The 19,043-nt window shown below is 41.9% G+C and overlaps 1 protein-coding gene across 48 annotated transcripts in view; it reads left to right on the top strand.

Annotated features, from left to right (window-relative positions):
• RIMS2 (regulating synaptic membrane exocytosis 2) overlaps positions 1–19,043 on the top strand; it is a 911,223-nt gene that overhangs the window by 160,545 nt on the left and 731,635 nt on the right. For 40 of the 48 annotated variants that reach the window (XM_073632100.1, XM_073632110.1, XM_073632087.1 and 37 more), the window contains 2 exons: positions 125–335; positions 14,291–14,302. In XM_073632100.1, the coding sequence (XP_073488201.1) occupies positions 125–335; positions 14,291–14,302 (223 nt within the window). The remainder of the gene's footprint in view (positions 1–124; positions 336–14,290; positions 14,303–19,043) is intronic. The other 8 variants (XM_073632089.1, XM_073632109.1, XM_073632132.1 and 5 more) reach the window with 1 other exon arrangement.

The following is a 19,043-nucleotide window of genomic DNA, read 5'->3' on the forward strand; positions in this document are numbered from 1 at the left end:
ATATGGGAGCAATGTCTGCCTGCCTGCCTGCCCATAATTCACTATTATCCATTAATCTGATTTTATATATGCACAATGTAAATGTAATCTGTACTGAAAGTTATCCCTCTCTGCTCCCCGGCAGGAAATTGCACCAGCAGTTTGAAATGTACAAAGAGCAAGTAAAGAAGATGGGCGATGAAGCTCAGCAGCAACAGGAGCAGAAGGGGGACGCTCCCACCTGCGGGATCTGCCACAAAACAAAGTTTGCAGATGGCTGCGGCCATAACTGTTCATATTGCCAAACAAAGTTCTGCGCACGTTGTGGAGGGAGAGTGTCATTGCGCTCAAGCACGGTAAGCCACTGAACATCGGACGGTTGATGTATTACAACAGCAAGATATTTCTAGTACCCAGTTACTCTCCGGTACCCCCTAAAAATGTGTACATTCTTTGATGATATCCACTCCGTGTTTATAAAGTTTATGTTTGTCACCGCTCTACTACTATATCTATATAAAAAAGTACTACTGGTCAAAAATAATCAATAAGTGAAAAGGTATGCAGCTAGGCACGGTTCCCACATCTACTAAACAAAAAATAGACAAGAAGGAGTGCAGCACTACTCTTCCTATAAATATATATGAAAATTGCTAGGACCTATTGTATATCCTTCACAAAAAAGCATAATTAAATGTGAAATAATTAAATAATATAATGCATAACAATTGTTATTTCAAAATAATAAAGCACAAAGTGACTATGCAAACAACTGCTCAAATTGAAGTGCATAAAGTACAAATAATGTTAATGTGAAACAGTGGTGGGGACTCCTGAAATGAAATCAGAGTTTCCACTTGGTGGATATAATAATGCAAAAAATGTGATATATAAAACAAATAAAAAACTGCTATAGTGAAATAATGGTGGAACCCCCTTTCACAATCTCATCAATCAAAATGGTGAATAAAAAACATATATACTGTATCCTTTAACAGTCCATGTACAAATGAATCCCAAACACCACATGATCTGCGACCAGTCTACATATGTGCTCACCTTCCACTATGATCTATTAATTTATCATAAGGTCAAAATGTGCCTTCCCCCACCAGGGGTCTTATCCAGCTTTAGAAATCTCCAGATTCCCCAACACTTTACCTTGCATCTACTCTTTACAATTGGTTCAAAAGTCTTCAGCATTCAGGTGTAAGCTTAAAGAGGATTATAAAAATGGCACCATGGTGCTTTATCATATCAAAACCTCAAACTTTATTAAAAATACAAAAGTACATTTACATTTTATAGTGCACCAAAATCTGTACACATAGATGCACAGCTTTGAAAAGTTTGAGTGCATTGCCCCCTTAAGAACCATCAAGATATCAGCATCTCATGACACCAAGTGGAACTTCCTGTTCAGAGTGATGATGTCACCGACTCCGCTCCCCGACACGGGTCTTCACCAGTCATGTGACTTCCTCCAGGGCTTCGCACATGGAATGTTAAAAGATATATATGTTTTTTTATTCACTATATTGATTGATGAGATTGTGGAAGTTCTATCAGAAGGGGTTTTTCACCACTATTTTACTATAGCATATTTTCATTAGTGTTATATATTTAATTTTTGCATTATTATATCCACCAAGTGGAAACTCTGATTTCGGGAGTCCCCACCACTGCTTCACATTAACACATCATTTGTATTTAATTTAGAGCAATTGTTTGCATAGTCACTTGTGCTTTATTATTTTGATTTAAAGCGGAGTTCCACCCAACAATTGAACTTCTGCTTATCGTGTTCCTCCCACCCTCCAGTGTCACATTTGGTACATTTCAGGGGGGAGCAGATACCTGTCTAATACAGGTATTTGCTCCCACTTCCGGTGAAAGATCGCCGCAGAACCTGCGGGGATCTACGCCATGTCCGGCCCCTCCTCCTTCCTCCCTGCTGTCTTCTGGGAGACACACAAGTCCCAGAAGACAGCAGGGACCAGTCAGAACGCGCAGTGTGATTCACGCATGCACAGTAGGGAACCAGGCTGCGAAGCCGCAAGACTTCACTTCCTGATTCCCTTACTGAAGATGGCGACGGCCCCACCCGTCTCCAGATATACTAGATGCCGGGTACTCAGTTCAGCAGACCCTGTCTGTACAGCTTCCTATAGGCCCTCTTTGTGTTCACATTATATCAGTGCAGATTGCTAAATTTGGGAGGCATCTCTGATGATTAGAGCTGTTTTTTTGCCCTGATTCTAACAGCAGATCCCAGCTTTCTTGAATGGAGAGCTCAATGCATGTAAGCAAAGTACACTGATTTGGTGCCATTCATCCTTAAGGTGTACCTTTTATGACAAATATGACATTCCAAAGATAGACATCAATGTCCGGTTCAGTTCTGTCCCTTTTAACTAATGACACTAGCATTCATTTGTGGCATGTGAAGCAGAGATAAGACAGTTCCAGCACCATATAATCTCAGGGGAGACGGTCACAATTTAAAGAAACATTTATTTGCAATATCACTTGCGTTAATTCCTGAAGGTGGTCTGAAGGTGCTGCATAGGATAGACATTAGGACAGAAAGAGCCGAATTGGGAGTCTGCCATCTGATGGTTCTAGGCATCTTCACTGTATAGCAGCCTTCCTCAACCTTTATCACATAGGTACCCTTACAATAATTTTCAGGTCTCTGGAAACCCTTACTAAAACCAAAATCAGGTATCAATGGCAAAAATTCCTCTTACATTGGTGGGCAGTAGGGATAATGCAACTCTTATGCCCCGTACACACGGTCGGATTTTCCGACGGAAAATGTGTGATAGGACCTTGTTGCCTTGTTGTCGGAAATTCCGACCATGTGTGGGCTCCATCACACATTTTCCATTGGATTTTCCGACACACAAAGTTTGAGAGCAGGATATAAAATTTTCCGACAATAAAATCCGTTGTCGGAAATTCCGATCGTGTGTACACAAATCCGACGGACAAAGTGCCACGCATGCTCAGAATAAATTAAGAGATGAAAGCTATTGGCCACTGCCCCGTTTATAGTCCCGACGTACGTGTTTTACGTCACCGCGTTTAGAACGATCGGATTTTCCGACAGCTTTGTGTGACCATGTGTATGCAAGACAAGTTTGAGCCAACATCCGTCGGAAAAAATTCTAGGATTTTGTTGTCGGAATGTCCGAACAAAGTCCGACCGTGTGTACAGGGCATTACAGTGGTGGTGAAAATATCACCCTTACAAACAGTTAAAAAGATCATTGCTGCTGGCTTTGCCCCTGGAATTATGTAGGTGCCATCCAATAAAAAGTCGATCAGCCTTAGCTCAAGGAACCCCTAACAACTGCTAGAGGAAGCCTGGTTGAGAGTGGCTGCTGTATCTATATTGTTCACTCTGCATGCTAAAAGTGCATTGTGTAAAAATGCCACCTGTCAGTGGTCATTTTAGGCTGGGTACACTTGTCAGTGGTAATTTTAGGCTGGGTACATACGGCTTGAATATCGGCCGGTGAAATAAAATGCTAAAATAAATATTATCCAAGGGTGGTTACGGATTCCCTCTATTTATTGTATATATGTATTAACTTGTCTATTCCTATAGTTAGCTAGTCTATTAAAACTCTAATAATCTCACTGTTGATAAGCATAATGATATAAGGTTAGCTATGAAAACAAACACACTGCTTAGTAAAACAAGTCTTATTTATTTCCCAAGAAAATAGGAAAATGTTAACATGAAAACACTAAAGGAAAATATTATAGAGCAGATAACAAAAGAGCATCAAATATACGTATCGCAAGGCTGTCTTCTAGATATTGTCCTGTCAGCTGGGCTAAAAAATGGTAACAGCACTTTTTAAACTTCATCCATACACCGTCCAGACCCAACCCCATTGCCAGCCCGTTTAGGTTTTTAACGAATGAAAGTAGTTACGGGGCAGTCCTTCTCAATATATTATATTTCTGTCCATCCTGCTGTATTGGCCTCTAGGGGCAACATTCGTCCATGTATCATCGCTATGTGACCCGAGTCATCTTCAGTGACTATTGATCCTTTGATTTTTTGTAGCCCACCTTCATCAATCATCCTGGCAGCCATGGCCCTCTTTGAAGCTTGCTTGCAGAGTGAAATCACACCAGTTGGTCAGGAGCCAAGCTTTGTTCAGCCTTGCTAGAGGTCCTGACTTCTTCTTTCAGATGAAGATTCTGATATGCTACATAGCTTTAATGTGCAACTTGTTAAAATCCAGACAGTCCCCAAGAATGCGGAGACTTGGTTTATCCAGATTTCATATTTCAAACACACCTTGTATTATGAAATAAAACATGTTGCCTTCCAACAGCCGGTTTCTGTCGGACTGGCCGATACTGGACGATATTTGGCCTATGTGTGTCCCAGCCTAAAATGACCACTGACAAGTGTGTACAGCTGTCTTTCTAACAACCGGCTTTTGTCGAATGGACATGCTGGAAAACCAGCATCCGATCAGAACTCGTAGTCAGTGGCTGCAAGCTCTGATCAGTGTATTCTGTCAGGGGGGCAGTCCCCCTGTCAGAACACAAAAGCACAGAGAGGGAGATTGCCGCACTAACAATGCTTGTGTTAGTATGGTGATCTGTTCGTTTTTTTTATTTCGTTCAGCCCGATGGGTATACCTAGCCTTAGTCGTTGTGTATGGTAAAGTGTGAATGGCAAAGTCAGCTTTCAAAGTAGCTCAAAGGAGGTAACCATGGACGATCCACTTATATATTTCCAGCCTTGCTCATTCAAATAAAGAAAGGTGTCTGTAAATATAAACAGAGTACACTGACACAGTATAGTGAGCACCTTACTTTATTAAAAGGTTAAACACCTACAAACTAGTCAGCAAAAGAAGGATGTTACCCATTTCAGGGGGTAATAGGTTATGTGGACCAACTGGAGGTGTGTCCTGGGAGATCCGATGTTTATTCCCAACCACACTGACAGTGGCATGTTCAGTGGCCATGAGCACTCATCAGTCACTTGTTTTATCACGGTTACGTGATAGTTTACTTTTTTTAGGGGTTGTATTCAATATGCGCAAAGAGAGATCACACAAATATTTACAAGGTATAACATTTAACGAAAGTAATGACAGATACAGATAATAATATTAGAAAATATAACAAGAAAACTGAACTAAAGATGCTGTTTCTGCCATGGAGTCCCGTTTATTGATTGCAAGCTCTGTTATGAGACTGAGATCTTACAAGTTTTGGATGTGGTAATATAGGACCTGAATGTAAGGAAAGAAGAAAGTGGGCTTGGCCGCATCCTGGTCAGTTAACAATAACATTACTTTGGTATGGTTTCAGCTAAGGTACAGCCATATTTATGTCCTTATATGGCCCCTTAACCAAGATTCGGAAACTTAAAATTCATTAGTGAGTCACAATATTAATAAGGAAATATGTAATATGCAAATTCCCAATCAGTCACTCTAGAACAGTGATGGCGAACCTTGGCACCCCAGATGTTTTGGAACTACATTTCCCATGATGCTCTGGCACTCTGCTGTGTAGTGGAGCATCATGGGAAATGTAGTTGCAAAACATCTGGGGTGCCAAGGTTCGCCATCACTGCTCTAGAATCTACTCTTCCTACTGTCCCCTAAGATTTATTTTAATAAAGTGAAGTGAATACTACACTTTGTTGTTGTGCTGTACTCTCTGTTAGTTTAGAAGCACTATCCCAGGCTATGCGATAGTATGACAGTTTATGTTAAACTGGTCATGTGATATGTAGTTATAGCGATCTCCCTCCTTCATCAGACTGGGTTAATATATACATTCCTGTCTGTATGCTTCTAAGAACAGGAGTTACACTCTCCAGATTTACAAACTTGACTTGAGGGTTGATATACCTTATACTAGGTTCAATTTACTAATTTATAACTATTGCTGGTAATAAGAACAATGAAATAGCTGAAAAAAATGGTGGTAATGGCTAATGCCAAATGTGGTTTGCGCTTCTTGGTCTCATGAAATGACAGTGGAGACAACATGGACCAAGGATGTAAGCTCGGTCTGTGCAGTCCGTGGAGTACGATGAACTTTGATGTTGAGCTAGATAGACATACACTATATTACCAAAAGTATTGGGACACCTGCCTTTACACGCGCATGAACTTTAATGGCATCCCAGTCTTAGTCCGTAGGGGTCAACATTGCGTTGGCCCACCCTTTGCAGCTATAACAGCTTCAACTCTTCTGGGAAGGCTGTCCACAAGGTTTAGGAGTGTGTATATGGGAATGTTTGACCATTCTTCCAGAAGTGCATTTGTGAGGTCAGGCACTGATGTTGGACGAGAAGGCTTGGCTCACAGTCTCTGCTCTAATTCATCCCAAAGGTTATGGACCTTGCTTTGTGCACTGGTCCAAATCATTTGGTTGAGGAGGGGTTGTGGTGTGGGGTTGTTTTTCAGGGGTTGGGCTTGGCCCCTTAGTTCCAGTGAAGGGAACTCTTAAGGCGTCAGCATACCAAGACATTTTGGACAATTTCATGCTTCCTACTTTGTGGGAACAGTTTGCGGATGGCCCCCTCTTTTCCAATATGACTGTGTACCAGTGCACAAAGCAAGGTCCATAAAGACATGGAAGAGCAAGTTTAGGGTGGAGGAACTTGACTGGCCTCAACCTGATAGAACACCTTTGGGATGAATTTGAGCAAAGACTGCGAGCCAGGCCTTCTCGTCCACATCAGTGCCTGACCTCACAAATGCGCTTCTGGAAGACTGGTCAAACATTCTTATAGACACCCTCCTAAACCTTGTGGACAGCCTTCCCAGAAGAGTTGAAGTTGTTATAGCTGCAAAAGGTAGGGGCAACCAACTGAATGTTGAACCCTACGGACTAAGACTAGGGTGTCATTAAAGTTCATGTGCGTGTACAGTTAGGCATCCCAATTCTTTTGGTAATATAGTGTATATCTTTTTTACTTTACTATAACTCTGGCTTGTAGCATTTACTATATCTTAACGAATCACTATTGTAAATTATGACCCCCACTAGGTTTTGCTCACCAGAGATTATTAAGTAGAATTATATATTTTAAGTAGGAAATATAGCACCAAGAATAGGGACTGAGGCCTCTTCCGTGGATGGCCAGGGGACAGTAAAAACAAGCAGTTGAGCCCTGGTTATATCAGCCCTGACCAGTCACCTAAAAGCTACCATACAACCGAAGGGAGCTGTTCACATGCCGCAGCTTTGCTGCTTCAAATTTAACTTGGCATGTTGAGTGGACAGGTGTCACCACCTGTCATACTCACCCACTGAAGTGGAAGGGACCCATTAGTCCCATTAAAAACTTCTGTTTAGCAAAAAAAAATAAAGACATTCAGGAAGCGGCAGGATCGCCTCCTGAGCTCTTTGGAGCAGATCACTTTTCAGCAAATATAATGTGAACTTAGCCTTACAGTAGTGATGTTGCTTAATGGTTTAGGTGGGTTAGTGGCATTGCTCCCTAAAATTCACTAAATATCGGGTTTTGGAGAGATGAAAATCCAAACCCTGAATGTAAAATTCAAGACTTGGTACCAGTTAGTCTAATAAAAACTTTATGAATCAACATTAGGTCCCAATAAAAATGATGATGCACTAAATATAATCCAATGAAGAATACCTAAATAGGGACTTGTTGTACATAATACGCACTTTGGAATTTAATTCAATTAGAAACCATATTAAATATCTCACAAATCACAAGGTTCACCAAATTAACGGTTCTGTATGACGTACACGGCCCTCTGCTTGGCACTGAAATTGCAGCTCGTCTGGCATCTGCTATGTAAATGTTATCCAGAGCAAACTTAATATGAGCCACTTGTTAGTCAGCATCTCACACATTGAAGTATTATGGCTTTTATCATTTTCACATCTTGTAAATAAGCATGTTCCTGATGGAAACTCTCAGTAATTTTAAAATAAGTCACAGATATGTGTTGCTAAAGATAGATTTAATGTTTTAAAGATGAACACCATTTGTTACAGGTATTTTTTTTTCATTGAGAAAAAAATATACATAAGTATTAACGAGGATTTATAATACAAATGGAAATACACTACACAAAGGATTTATATCACTCCTATGGGCCCCATTTAATCCCATTAGACATAAATCTATCCATCGAGATACAGTGGGGCTTTCACAGTGTGGTTGTACCACAATATTAGATTTCACCAATAGGTGGCGCTACATAGGGATTCTGTAACTGCAGCTTCTGGTCAACCTAAAGCTACTTCAACAGGGTTTGTTACAGTGGAAAACCTCTTTATTTAAGAACTTCAGAGTAATCTAGAACAGGGGCCTCCAAACTTCCTAAACAAAGGGCCAATGTTCCGTGTTTCAGACTTTAGGAGGGTTGAACTGTGGCCAATGGGAGTAGAAAATACCCCAGCATTGATGGGAGTCCACCTATTCTCTGGCCTGGTGGTAAGTGGGATTTAAAATATGTGATCGGTAGGAGGAGGAATAATGTCCCATCATTGGTATTAGGGATAGGAACAGTGCACCATTGTTGGTGTCATTGGGAGGAATAGTGCCCCATTGTTGGTGTCAGTGAAAGCAATGGTGCCTCATCAATGATGTTAGTAGGAGGAATAGTGCCTCAAGGGCCAGACAAAGGCAAGGAAAAAGAAAAGGGCCACATCTGGAGACCAATGATCTAGAAAAAGCTAACCATTATATATTAACTAGTTCCAGTCCAGGCCAAATTTGACATTCCTACATGTAATAATCAGCTTTTTTTGCTAGAAAACTGCTTAGAACCCCCAACCATAGATTCTAGGCAGAGGCCCTAGAGAATAAAATGGTGGGTGTTGCATTTTTTCATGTTACATGTTTTTTTGTGCAGCGGTTTATCAAACAACTTTTAAAATAAAAACAAAAAAACACTTTAATGAATTTTAATGCGTAAAACACAGTATAATACCCAATCGTTTTGTAATATATAGAAGATGATGTTAGAACCAGTAAATACATACCAAACATGTCACACTTTAAAATTGCGTATGCCCATGAAACGGAGCAAAACTACAGAAACCTAAAAATCCCCATAGGCGACACTTTAAAAGCCTTTATAGGTTACCAGTTCAAAGTTTCTCAGGAGGCCTGGCACTAGAATTATTGCTCTCCCTCTGAAATTTGCAGAGATACCTCACATGTATGGTGAGATAGCCGTTTACATATGTACGTGGGACCTACACTTTCGCCTTTGTGCGTGAGGACATGGATGCTTTAAAAATGTTTATTATTTATTTAAATGTTTTTTTTAATCAACATCCCTTGTGATAGCATTGGCCATACCAGGTCCTCTTCATTGAGAGATCTGGGGTCTATTAGACCTCAAAAGCATCAGATCAATCCAAGCTCCATTGGATCTGATGCTTTCAAAAGCTGGTAATGGCTTGTTTACATGAAACTGGAAGTAACTAAATCCTTGCCGCTTCCAGTTTCTGACATCAACACCAGTTCATCTCACTGCATGCCTGGAACCGCATGCCACCAGTCAAATCAGACAGGAGAGCCCAGTAAAGGCGTCGACGGTGTCAGGGAGGGGACCCCCTTCTACCAACTGTAAAAGTAATCCAGCGGCTGTATAGCTGCATGGATTACTTTTACTAGAAAGAGAATCGCCAGCTGCAGAAAACGATAAATCTTTTAGTTCTACCAACAACTATGTAGAGCAAGTGCCTGCCTGAGTGGATACAGATTGATTGGATAGTTTAGAAAGGTCCTTATATTACATAATTTTGTTAGGTCTAATGTTGACTGTACGGTCAAAGTGTAACGTGTATGGTGAACCATGGGGAGCTGGGTCAGAGCAATGATGTGCAGCCGATGCTGGAGCAAGTGCATGTAGATAGGGAGTGGATGAAAAAAGCTGGAGGTGATCAGTTGGGTTGAGATTCAAAAAGGATGAAAAAAAAGGAAAAACAATTACATATAAAAAAGCAGTTGTCTAATGCCCCGTACACACGGTTGGATTTTCCGATGGAAAATGTCCAATCGGAGCGTGTTGTCGGAAATTCCGACCGTGTGTGGGCTCCATCGAACATTTTCCATCGGATTTTCCGACACACAAAGTTGGAGAGCAGGAGATAAAATTTTCCGACAACAAAATCCGTTGTTGGAAATTCCGATCGTGTGTACACAAATCCGACAGACAAAGTGCCACGCATGCTCAGAATAAATAAAGAGATGAAAGCTATTGGCCACTGCCCCGTTTATAGTCCCGACGTACGTGTTTTACGTCACCGCGTTCAGAACGATCGGATTTTCCGACAACTTTGTGTGACTGTGTGTATGCAAGACAAGTTTGAGCCAACATCCGTCTGAAAAAATCCTAGGATTTTGTTGTCGGAATGTCCGAACAAAGTCCGACCGTGTGTACGCCCTATAAGATGCAAAGTCCTTTATCACACCTCATCCATATAGAGTTTAGATCGAGCTTAACAAGGAGGGTGAATGCATTTTTGCACCAATTTACCATGTGGTTCTCAACATATCCCTATTGGTCAACCAACCAACTATAAAATTACATTGGTTCCCTTTTATGCAGCCTTGCTCAACCTTTTTACTCCAGAGAAACCTTTTGAATAATTTTCAGGTCTAGAGGAACCCCTGCTAAGAACAATTTATCTGGGGTTAGAGGCAAAAAAAACCCCATACATTGATGGTCAGTGTGGCCAGTGGTGGTCAGAGATCCAAATCTACAGACAGCTAAAAAGATCATTGATGTCATGCTGTTGGTTCTGCCTATGGGCGTTGTCCCCAGAACTATGCAGGCACCATCAGATGGGAGGTCTGTCAAGCTACAGCTCAAGAACTCCTATTAACCTCTGTAGGAACCAAAGGTTTCCGAAGAACCCTAGGTCAGAACCAGCTGCATAAACCCAAAACCTTCTGTAAGAGTGACATTCTGACCACCACCGCAAGGGGGACATTCTTCCCTCTTACCACCAATGTAAAGGGAATTTTTCCCATTGACCACTAATGAATTTGTTTTTACAGGGGTTCCCTGAGACCTGAAAATTATTTCAAGGGTTCTTTTGGGGTAAAAAAGTTGACAAAGGTTGGTCTAGAGGAATAGACCCCCATTAAACAATATATTCACTTCCAAAACTATTTTACAATGCTAAACCTTTCATCCACCCTCTACATTCTTATATTTGTTGTTCTGAACAGTTAGTATGAAGGCGAATTAAAGTGACATTAAAGGTTAGTTTCTTTTCTTTAAATAACAAACTGGTCATACTTACTTGCTCTGTGCAGTGCTTTTGCACAGAGCAGTCCCGATCCTACTCTTCTCGGGTCCTTCTGGTGCTCCTGGCCCCTCCCTCCTGCTGCTTGCTATGGGGGCACCCAAGCAGGCTCGCTCCTGAGCTGCTGCTTCCTTTGTCCATTTATACATGGAGCGCGGCTTGACCCCACTCTCTCCTCATTGGCTCACTGGATGTGGTTGACAGTAGCGGGAGCCAATGGCTCCCGCTGCTGTCTCAGCCATTGAGGAGGGAGAGACCCGGGGGAGCTGAGGCTATTGTGCACATCGCTGGATTGAAATGGGACTTAGGTAAGTATTGGGGGGCTGGGCATGCTGCTGCACACAGAAGGTTTTTTTAACTTCATGCATAGAATGCATGAAGGTAAGAAACCTTTAGCCTTTAAAACCATACATGGATCAAAATTTGGCCGGTTCAGCAGGGACTGGCTGAATTTCGATCCATGTATGGGGACAGTGGTTGTACATAAGTCTATTTACCGATCACTTTTGTACAACCAGCCTGTCGGATAAATGAAGTCTCCCCACCTTCAGAACACGATAGCTCAGCGGAAGTAATTCCCCCATCCATTTTAAATGTGTGGATGGGGGAATCAGGTAAGTTTTTTCCTTCCACCTGCTGGTTGAATGAAGAAAAAAACTAAATCATCTATCTGCTGCTTTATTGGTAAAAAGGATGTGTGGGTTTACCTATTCATTTTCTGTGTATTCGTTATTTACAATTTGTGTAATTGCGGGTGTGGCATTGGTATGTCCTTTGCCTACATACAAAGGTGTCTCTCCTTCCCATTTTATAAAATTTGAAGGCATGGTGTATGACCATCTTTAATCTCTGGTACACTATATTACCAAAAGTATTTTGACGCCTGCCTTTACACGCACATGAACTTTAATGGCATCCCAGTCTTAGTCTGTAGGGTTCAATATTGACTTGGCCCACCCTTTGCAGCTATAACAGCTTTAACTCTTCTGGGAAGGCTGTCTACAAGGTTTAGGAGTGTGTCTATGGAAATGTTTGACCATTCTTCCAGAAGCGCATATGTGAGGTCAGGCACTGATGTGGACGAGAAGGCCTAGCTAGCAGTCTCTGCTCTAATTAATCCCAAAGGTGTTCTGTCGGGTTGAGGTCAGGACTTTGTGCGGGCCAATCAAGTTCCTCCACCCCAATACTTTTGACAATAGTGTATGTTTAGGAGTGAAATAGGTTATTAACCAATGTGTGGGTCTTTGGTTTGGAAGTCGTATCCATACTGATTGATTGGAGATACTCCTTATTCTACTATTTGGTTGCTGTAACTTCTTCCATCTAAAGTTATGTTTGCAAGAGTGCGGCCGTGACTTTCTGCAGATGGTATACTTGATATTTTCAGAATGTATGCTTCTATAATTTCACACAGAAAGTTTTGCAGCTCTTGAAGAGGAAAGCACGTTTTGCAGCCCCCAGATGACTTTCTGTGTATGCTTTTACTTATAAATAGCCTGCTTGTTAAAAAGGCCAGTCAAGTTCCTCCACCCCAATCTTTCTCATTCATGTCCTTATGGACCTTGCTTTGTGCTCTGGTGCACAGTCATGTTGGAACAGGAAGGGGCCATCCCCAAAGTTGGGAGCATGAAATTGTCCAAAATGTTCACCTCACTAGAACTAAGGGACCAAGCCTAACCCCTAAAAAACAACCCCACACCATAACCCCCCCCATCAAATGATTTGGATCAGTGCACAAAGCAAGGTCCATAAAGACATGAATGAGCAAGTTTGGGGTGGAGGAACTTGACTGGTCTACACAACCCGATAGAACATCTTTGGGATGAATTAGAGCAGAGACTGCGAGCCAGGCCTTCTCTTCACCATCAGTGGCCTGACCTCACAAATACGCTTCTGGAAGAATGGTCAAACATTCCCCTAGACACTCCTAAACCTTGTGGACGGCCTTCCCAGAAGAGTTGAAGCTGTTATAGCTGCAAAGGGTGGGTGGCCAACTTAATATTAAACCCTATAGACTAATGCCGCGTACACACGAGCGGACTTCTTGACCGGACTGGTCCGACGGACCAAGTCCGGCGGACAATCCGACTGTGTGTGGGCTTCATCGGACCTGCAGCGGACTTTTTCGGTTGAAAATCTGACGGACTTTAGATTTGGAACATGTTTCAAATCTTTACGTGGGAACTCCGCCGGACTCAGTTCCTATCGTCTGTATGCTAGTCCGACAGACGAAAACCGACGCTAGGGCAGCTATTGGCTACCAACTTCCTTATTTTAGTCCAGTCGTACGTCATCATGTACGAATCCGTCGGACTTTGGTGTGATCGTGTGTAGGCAAGTTTGTTCGTTGGGAAAGTCCGTCGAAAGTCTGTCAGATAGTCCGTCGGATCAGTCCGGTCGAAAAGTCCGCTCGTGTGTACGCGGCATAAGACTGCGTGTAGGCAGGCATCCCAATACTTTTGGTAATTTAGCATATGTGCAGTCCCATGTGGCCTTCACAGACCTCCATTGTTGTAGCGTTAGTGATTGACCACAATTATGTAGGTCCAAACTTTGCAACGTGCTTCACTCCACAATGTGGAGAATACTCCACTCCTGAACTTCACTATACCTTTATGACTTATCTGACATTTTGGAAAAAGCTAAATCCATTTACTAAGCCCAATTATTGTTATCACTTAGAGAGGTTTAGAGAAAATAATTTTTGCCCTATGGAGGGTGTCTCAATGCTGGAGGGTCTGTCATTCCGCAGTTACTTGTGGGCGAATTGCAGTTGCGTGGTGTCACAACCAACTGGAAACCCACTCTAACATGTATTCTTCTTGTCTTACTAATATAACCCTGTCTAACCTAATTTTGTCTTACCAGTTTAACCCTGTCTTACCTTTCTAACCTTGCCTGTTACACCCAGTCCTCCCAGTATAACATTGTCTAGCTGGAATAACCTTGTCTTCTTCCCTTTCTTGTCTTCTCTCCCTTCGCTTTCTCTCCTGACTTTCCGGATATTCTACAGGAGGATAAAGTGGTCAGAATAACTTTTTACTTATTAACACCACTATTCATTGAGTCATATCAATCACTTCTTTGTTAGTTGTGGATTCTTTTATTTTTATATTACATTTCATTGTTATTTCACTGTTTGTGCATGTTTTGTGTTTCTGCATGAGATATTTGTGTGTATTTTCTTGTAGCACTTGTAGTATTTATTTCATATATAAAAATACAGTTTGTTCCCATACAATTCTTAAAGAACATTTAGATGGTAACTTAAAGTGAATGTCAAGCCAAAAATGTTTTTTTTTTTTCTAGTTTTGAAGGGAGTAGGGAGGGATTAGAACTCCTGTCAGGTTTTTGCTGCTATCTGGGACTCCATCAGGGCTCTTTCACGCAGGGGGCAGTAAAAACAGTTGGCTGTGCCCCATCTTTTTTCACCCCACTCAAATGTTAACATTAAAGCCTGACAGGGCTGTACACATGCCGTGGCCACCAAGTTTGGCAGCCAGCACCCCCTGTCAAACTCGCGCATTGAGTTGAATGCGAGTGCCCTGCAACCACAAGCCAAATGATTGTGCAATTTTATACTACAAATCCCCCTTGGGATTGAAAAAAAATAAAAAAGGATATGTTCAGGAGGTGGCAGGATTGCCTACTAAACGCCTACCAACCACTGCTATAACACCCCCTGAAAAGCCATTCACAGCAGATCATTTTCAGAGGGCGGCAAGCACTGCTGTGTGTCTGAAAGAAGCCTTAACACAGAATTTTACCTATAACAACAAATAAAAATAATGATCTTTAGCAAGGAACATACGAACTCCTTTATAAGTGTGGACTGTAAACTGCCTCCAGCATCGCTCCTGTTTCTTCTTGCTGAAGGCTGACATTTTGCTGAAGCCTGAGCCCCTGAACAGCAGTAAATCATAAAGCAGAACTAAACCCATCGATTTAATGGTTTCCAAAAACGGTTATATTCCTGGAATGCCAGGATTGCTAACTGTCACATTTGCTTGTGTCCTCAATCAAACTGTGAAACCATCAAATAACTGGTGTCATAGCTGATCACATGTGCAGCACAATGGTAGTTGCAGATCAAACAGAAGCAGCTTCCTTGGCTGTAAAGGAAAGGAGGGTTTAATTCTGCTTTAAGGCTGCCAGCAGATCACCCTCTACAAACTCGGAAGTGTCTAAAAATGGAGAGCAACTGAGCACGTGCAGAGCAGGGTGAGACAGTGTATTTCTGGATTTTAAACAGTATAGACACTTGATTTGAATGTTTTACATAGCTATACCTGAAAAAGGGCTCAGCCTGAAGTGATCTAGCAGGACTTAAAGTGGAACTTTGAAAAACAGAAAATGAAGTCCTGCTAGATCACTTCAGGCTGAGCCCTTTTTCAGGTATAGCTATGTAAAACATTCAAAATAAGTGTCTATACGGTTTAAAATCCAGGAATACACTGCCTCACCCTGCTCTGCACATGCTCAGTTGCTCTTTATTTATAGGCACTGCCGAGTTTGTAGAGGCTGATCTGCTGACAGCCTTAAAGCAGAATTAAACCCTCCTTTCCTTTACAGCCAAGGAAGCTGCTTCTGTTTGATCTGCAACTGCACATGGTGCTGCATTTGTGATCAGTTATGACACTAGCCATTTGATGGCTTGACAGTTTGGTTGAGGACACAAGCAAATATGACAGTTAGCAATCCCGGCATTCCAGGAATGTAACCGTAACCGTTTTTTTTAAACCTTTAAATGGATGAGTCTAGTTCCACCTCATGATTAATTGCTGTTCGGAGGCTCTGGGCTTCAACAAAATGGCGGCCTCCGGCAAGAAGAAACAAGAGCAATGCTGGAGGCAATTTACAGTACACACTAATTTGGGTAGCATAATTATAAATGTGGAATGTATGTTCCTTGCTAAAGAATATTTTTGTTATCAAGTTGATATGGGTAAAGGTCCGCTTTCATTTTCTGACTAAGGTTCCACTTCAACCACTTCAGCCCCAGAAGGATTTGCCCCCTTCCTGACCAGAGCACTTTTTGCGATTTGGCACTGCGTCGCTTTAACTGACAATTGCGCGGTTGTGCGGCGCTGTACCCAAACAAAATTGACGTCCTTTTTTTCCCACAAATAAAGCTTTCTTTTGGTGGTATTTGATCACCTCTGCTATTTTTATTGTTTGCGCTATAAACAAAAAAAGAGCGACAGTTTTGAAAAAAAAAAGCAATATTTTTTACTTTTTGCTATAATAAATATCCCCCAAAAATATATAAAAAAAACTTTTTTCTCCTCAGTTTAGGTCGATATGTATTCTTCTACATATTTTTGGTAAAAAAAATCGCAATAAGCGTATATTGATTGGTTTGTGCAAAATTTATAGCGTCTACAAAATAGGGGATGGTTTTATGGCATTTTTATTATTAAATTTTTTTTTATTGGTAATGGCGACGATCTGCGATTTTTATCCTGACTGCGTCATTATGACGGACACATCGGACACTTTTGACACTATTTTGGGACCATTGTCATTTATACAGCGATCAGTGCTGTAAAAAAATCACTGATTACTGTGTAAATGACACTGGCAGGGAAGGGGTTAATCACTAGGGGGCGATGAAGGGGTTGAGTGTGTCCTAGGGAGTGACTCTAACTGTGGGGGGGGAGGGGCTTCAACACACATGACAGCGATCACTGCTCCCGATGACAGGGAGCAGTGATCTCTGTCATGACACAAGCCAGAACGGGGATTTCCCTGTTCTACCTCTCCGTGAGAGGTACCCAGCGGGCATCGAGTTTGCGGTACCCGCGGTCATGGTCACAGAGAACGCAGCAGGCACGCGCCCGCAGTACTGCTTCTTAAAGGGGACATACCTGTACGCCCTTTTGCCCACCCGTGCCATTCTGCTGACGTATATCGTGCAGCGGCCTGGAAGCGGTTAAAGTGGAACTAAATACATCGATTTAACTGTTTCAAAAAACAGTTACATTCCCAGCATGCCGGGAATGCTGTCACATTTGCTTGGGTTCCCAACCAAACTGTCAAATCCTCAAATGGCTGGTGTCATAACTGATCACATTTGCAGCACCAAAGAGAGGCTAAGATAGCAGTTTGGCAGAAAAGGATAGGAGGGTTTAGTTCCACTTTAGAGAGATTTCCCCCACTTCCTTTGCTGTGTACAACATTTCACTAGACAGAGAAAAAAAACGGAAGTAAACCCATCCATATAACAGTTACATTTCCGGCACGTGCCGGGAACCTGTACCCCGATCTGGTAAGGGTTCATGACAGGAAGCTCCCTGATGACGCATGTATGTATGCGAAACGCGTAGAGGCTTCTGGGTATTCGCGGATGTCACTTGCTGTCACAAACCCGTACCAGATCGAGGCTTGGAACGCACGCTGAACGAAACAGCGTAGCGGAACCCTAAAACAAACTGCTGGAAAGACTTAGTGCCGCTCCTAAGGAACTTTAAATTGTGAGTGCACATTTTATACATTCTGGATATTAACATATTGGTCAAAATACATTTTATATAAATATGTTGCTCAATGATGGATGTCTAATTTTTATGAGATACCAACACTGACATGAAGATATGAGGAGCACCTAGTGGTTAACTAGGATAGTGGAGTGGTTATCCCAATATGAACCAAAGGCAAAACTTTTTCTAGGCTCCGGTGAGTGCCCATTTCAGAAGGTGGTGGTGGCACATGAAGTGGTGAAAAGTTCCTGTTATAGAGCACGGATGAAAATGGGAGCATACTATGCACATTGAATGTATATGATAAATGGAAGTGGACTTTGGGGATTATTATAAAATAACTATGTTCTGGGTTGTGATATTTTGCACTTTATGATATTTTGCACTTTACATTGACCTATTATCGCGTTGCACTTTATAGTTTTTACTGTTAAGGCTGGCATACAAGGTATAGACACCGTATCAGTGGTAATATTGCACTAGCACTTGGATCAGCGCAGTTACACTTTTTGAATACAGACCTTAACATATGATGTGCTATGATAGGGAAATAAAATAAAATATCCTAACACTCTTAAGACAGTTTCTCACTTTCTGCGGCCATAGGAAAAAAAGGCTAGGCTATTGTGGTTAATTAATGATCTGTCCAGCCCAAACTTCTGTCCCTTGAATGTGTGAGAAGCTTCCTCAAAATGTTCCATTGGTCATGTATTTTTTTTTATGATTTATCATTTTTTATGTATCAATGCCATGACAGTATCTGGCATCAAGACATCAGTAACAGATCCTTTAAGTCCTGTGATGTGTAAGGTGGGGCCTCCATGGATTAGACCTGTTTTTTTCAGAACATGCCACAGATGCTCAATTGGATTGAGATCTGGAAAATGTGGAGGCCAATTCAACACCTCAAACTCATTGTTGTGTTCCTCAAAGCATTCCTGAATTCATCAGACCAGGCCACCTTCTTCCATTGCTCCATGGTCCAGTTCTGATGATCATATGCCCATTGTAAGAACGTTTGGCCCCATGTACAACAAACTGTGATGCACTGTGTGTTCTGACGCCTTTCAGCAGTTTGAGTTACAGTAGCTCGTGGATTTGGACAACACAGGCCAGCCTTCGCTCCCCACGTGCATCAGTGAGCTTTGGCCGCCCTTGACTCTATCGCTGGTTCTCCGGTTTTCCTCTCTTGAACCACTTTTGGTAGGTCCTGACCTCTGCAGACCGGGAACATCCCACAAGAGTATGGAGATGATCTGACCCAGGCATCTAACCATTACAACTTGG

Source organism: Aquarana catesbeiana, linkage group LG05 (assembly GCF_042186555.1).
Source record: "Aquarana catesbeiana isolate 2022-GZ linkage group LG05, ASM4218655v1, whole genome shotgun sequence".
Taxonomy (NCBI): domain Eukaryota; kingdom Metazoa; phylum Chordata; class Amphibia; order Anura; family Ranidae; genus Aquarana; species Aquarana catesbeiana.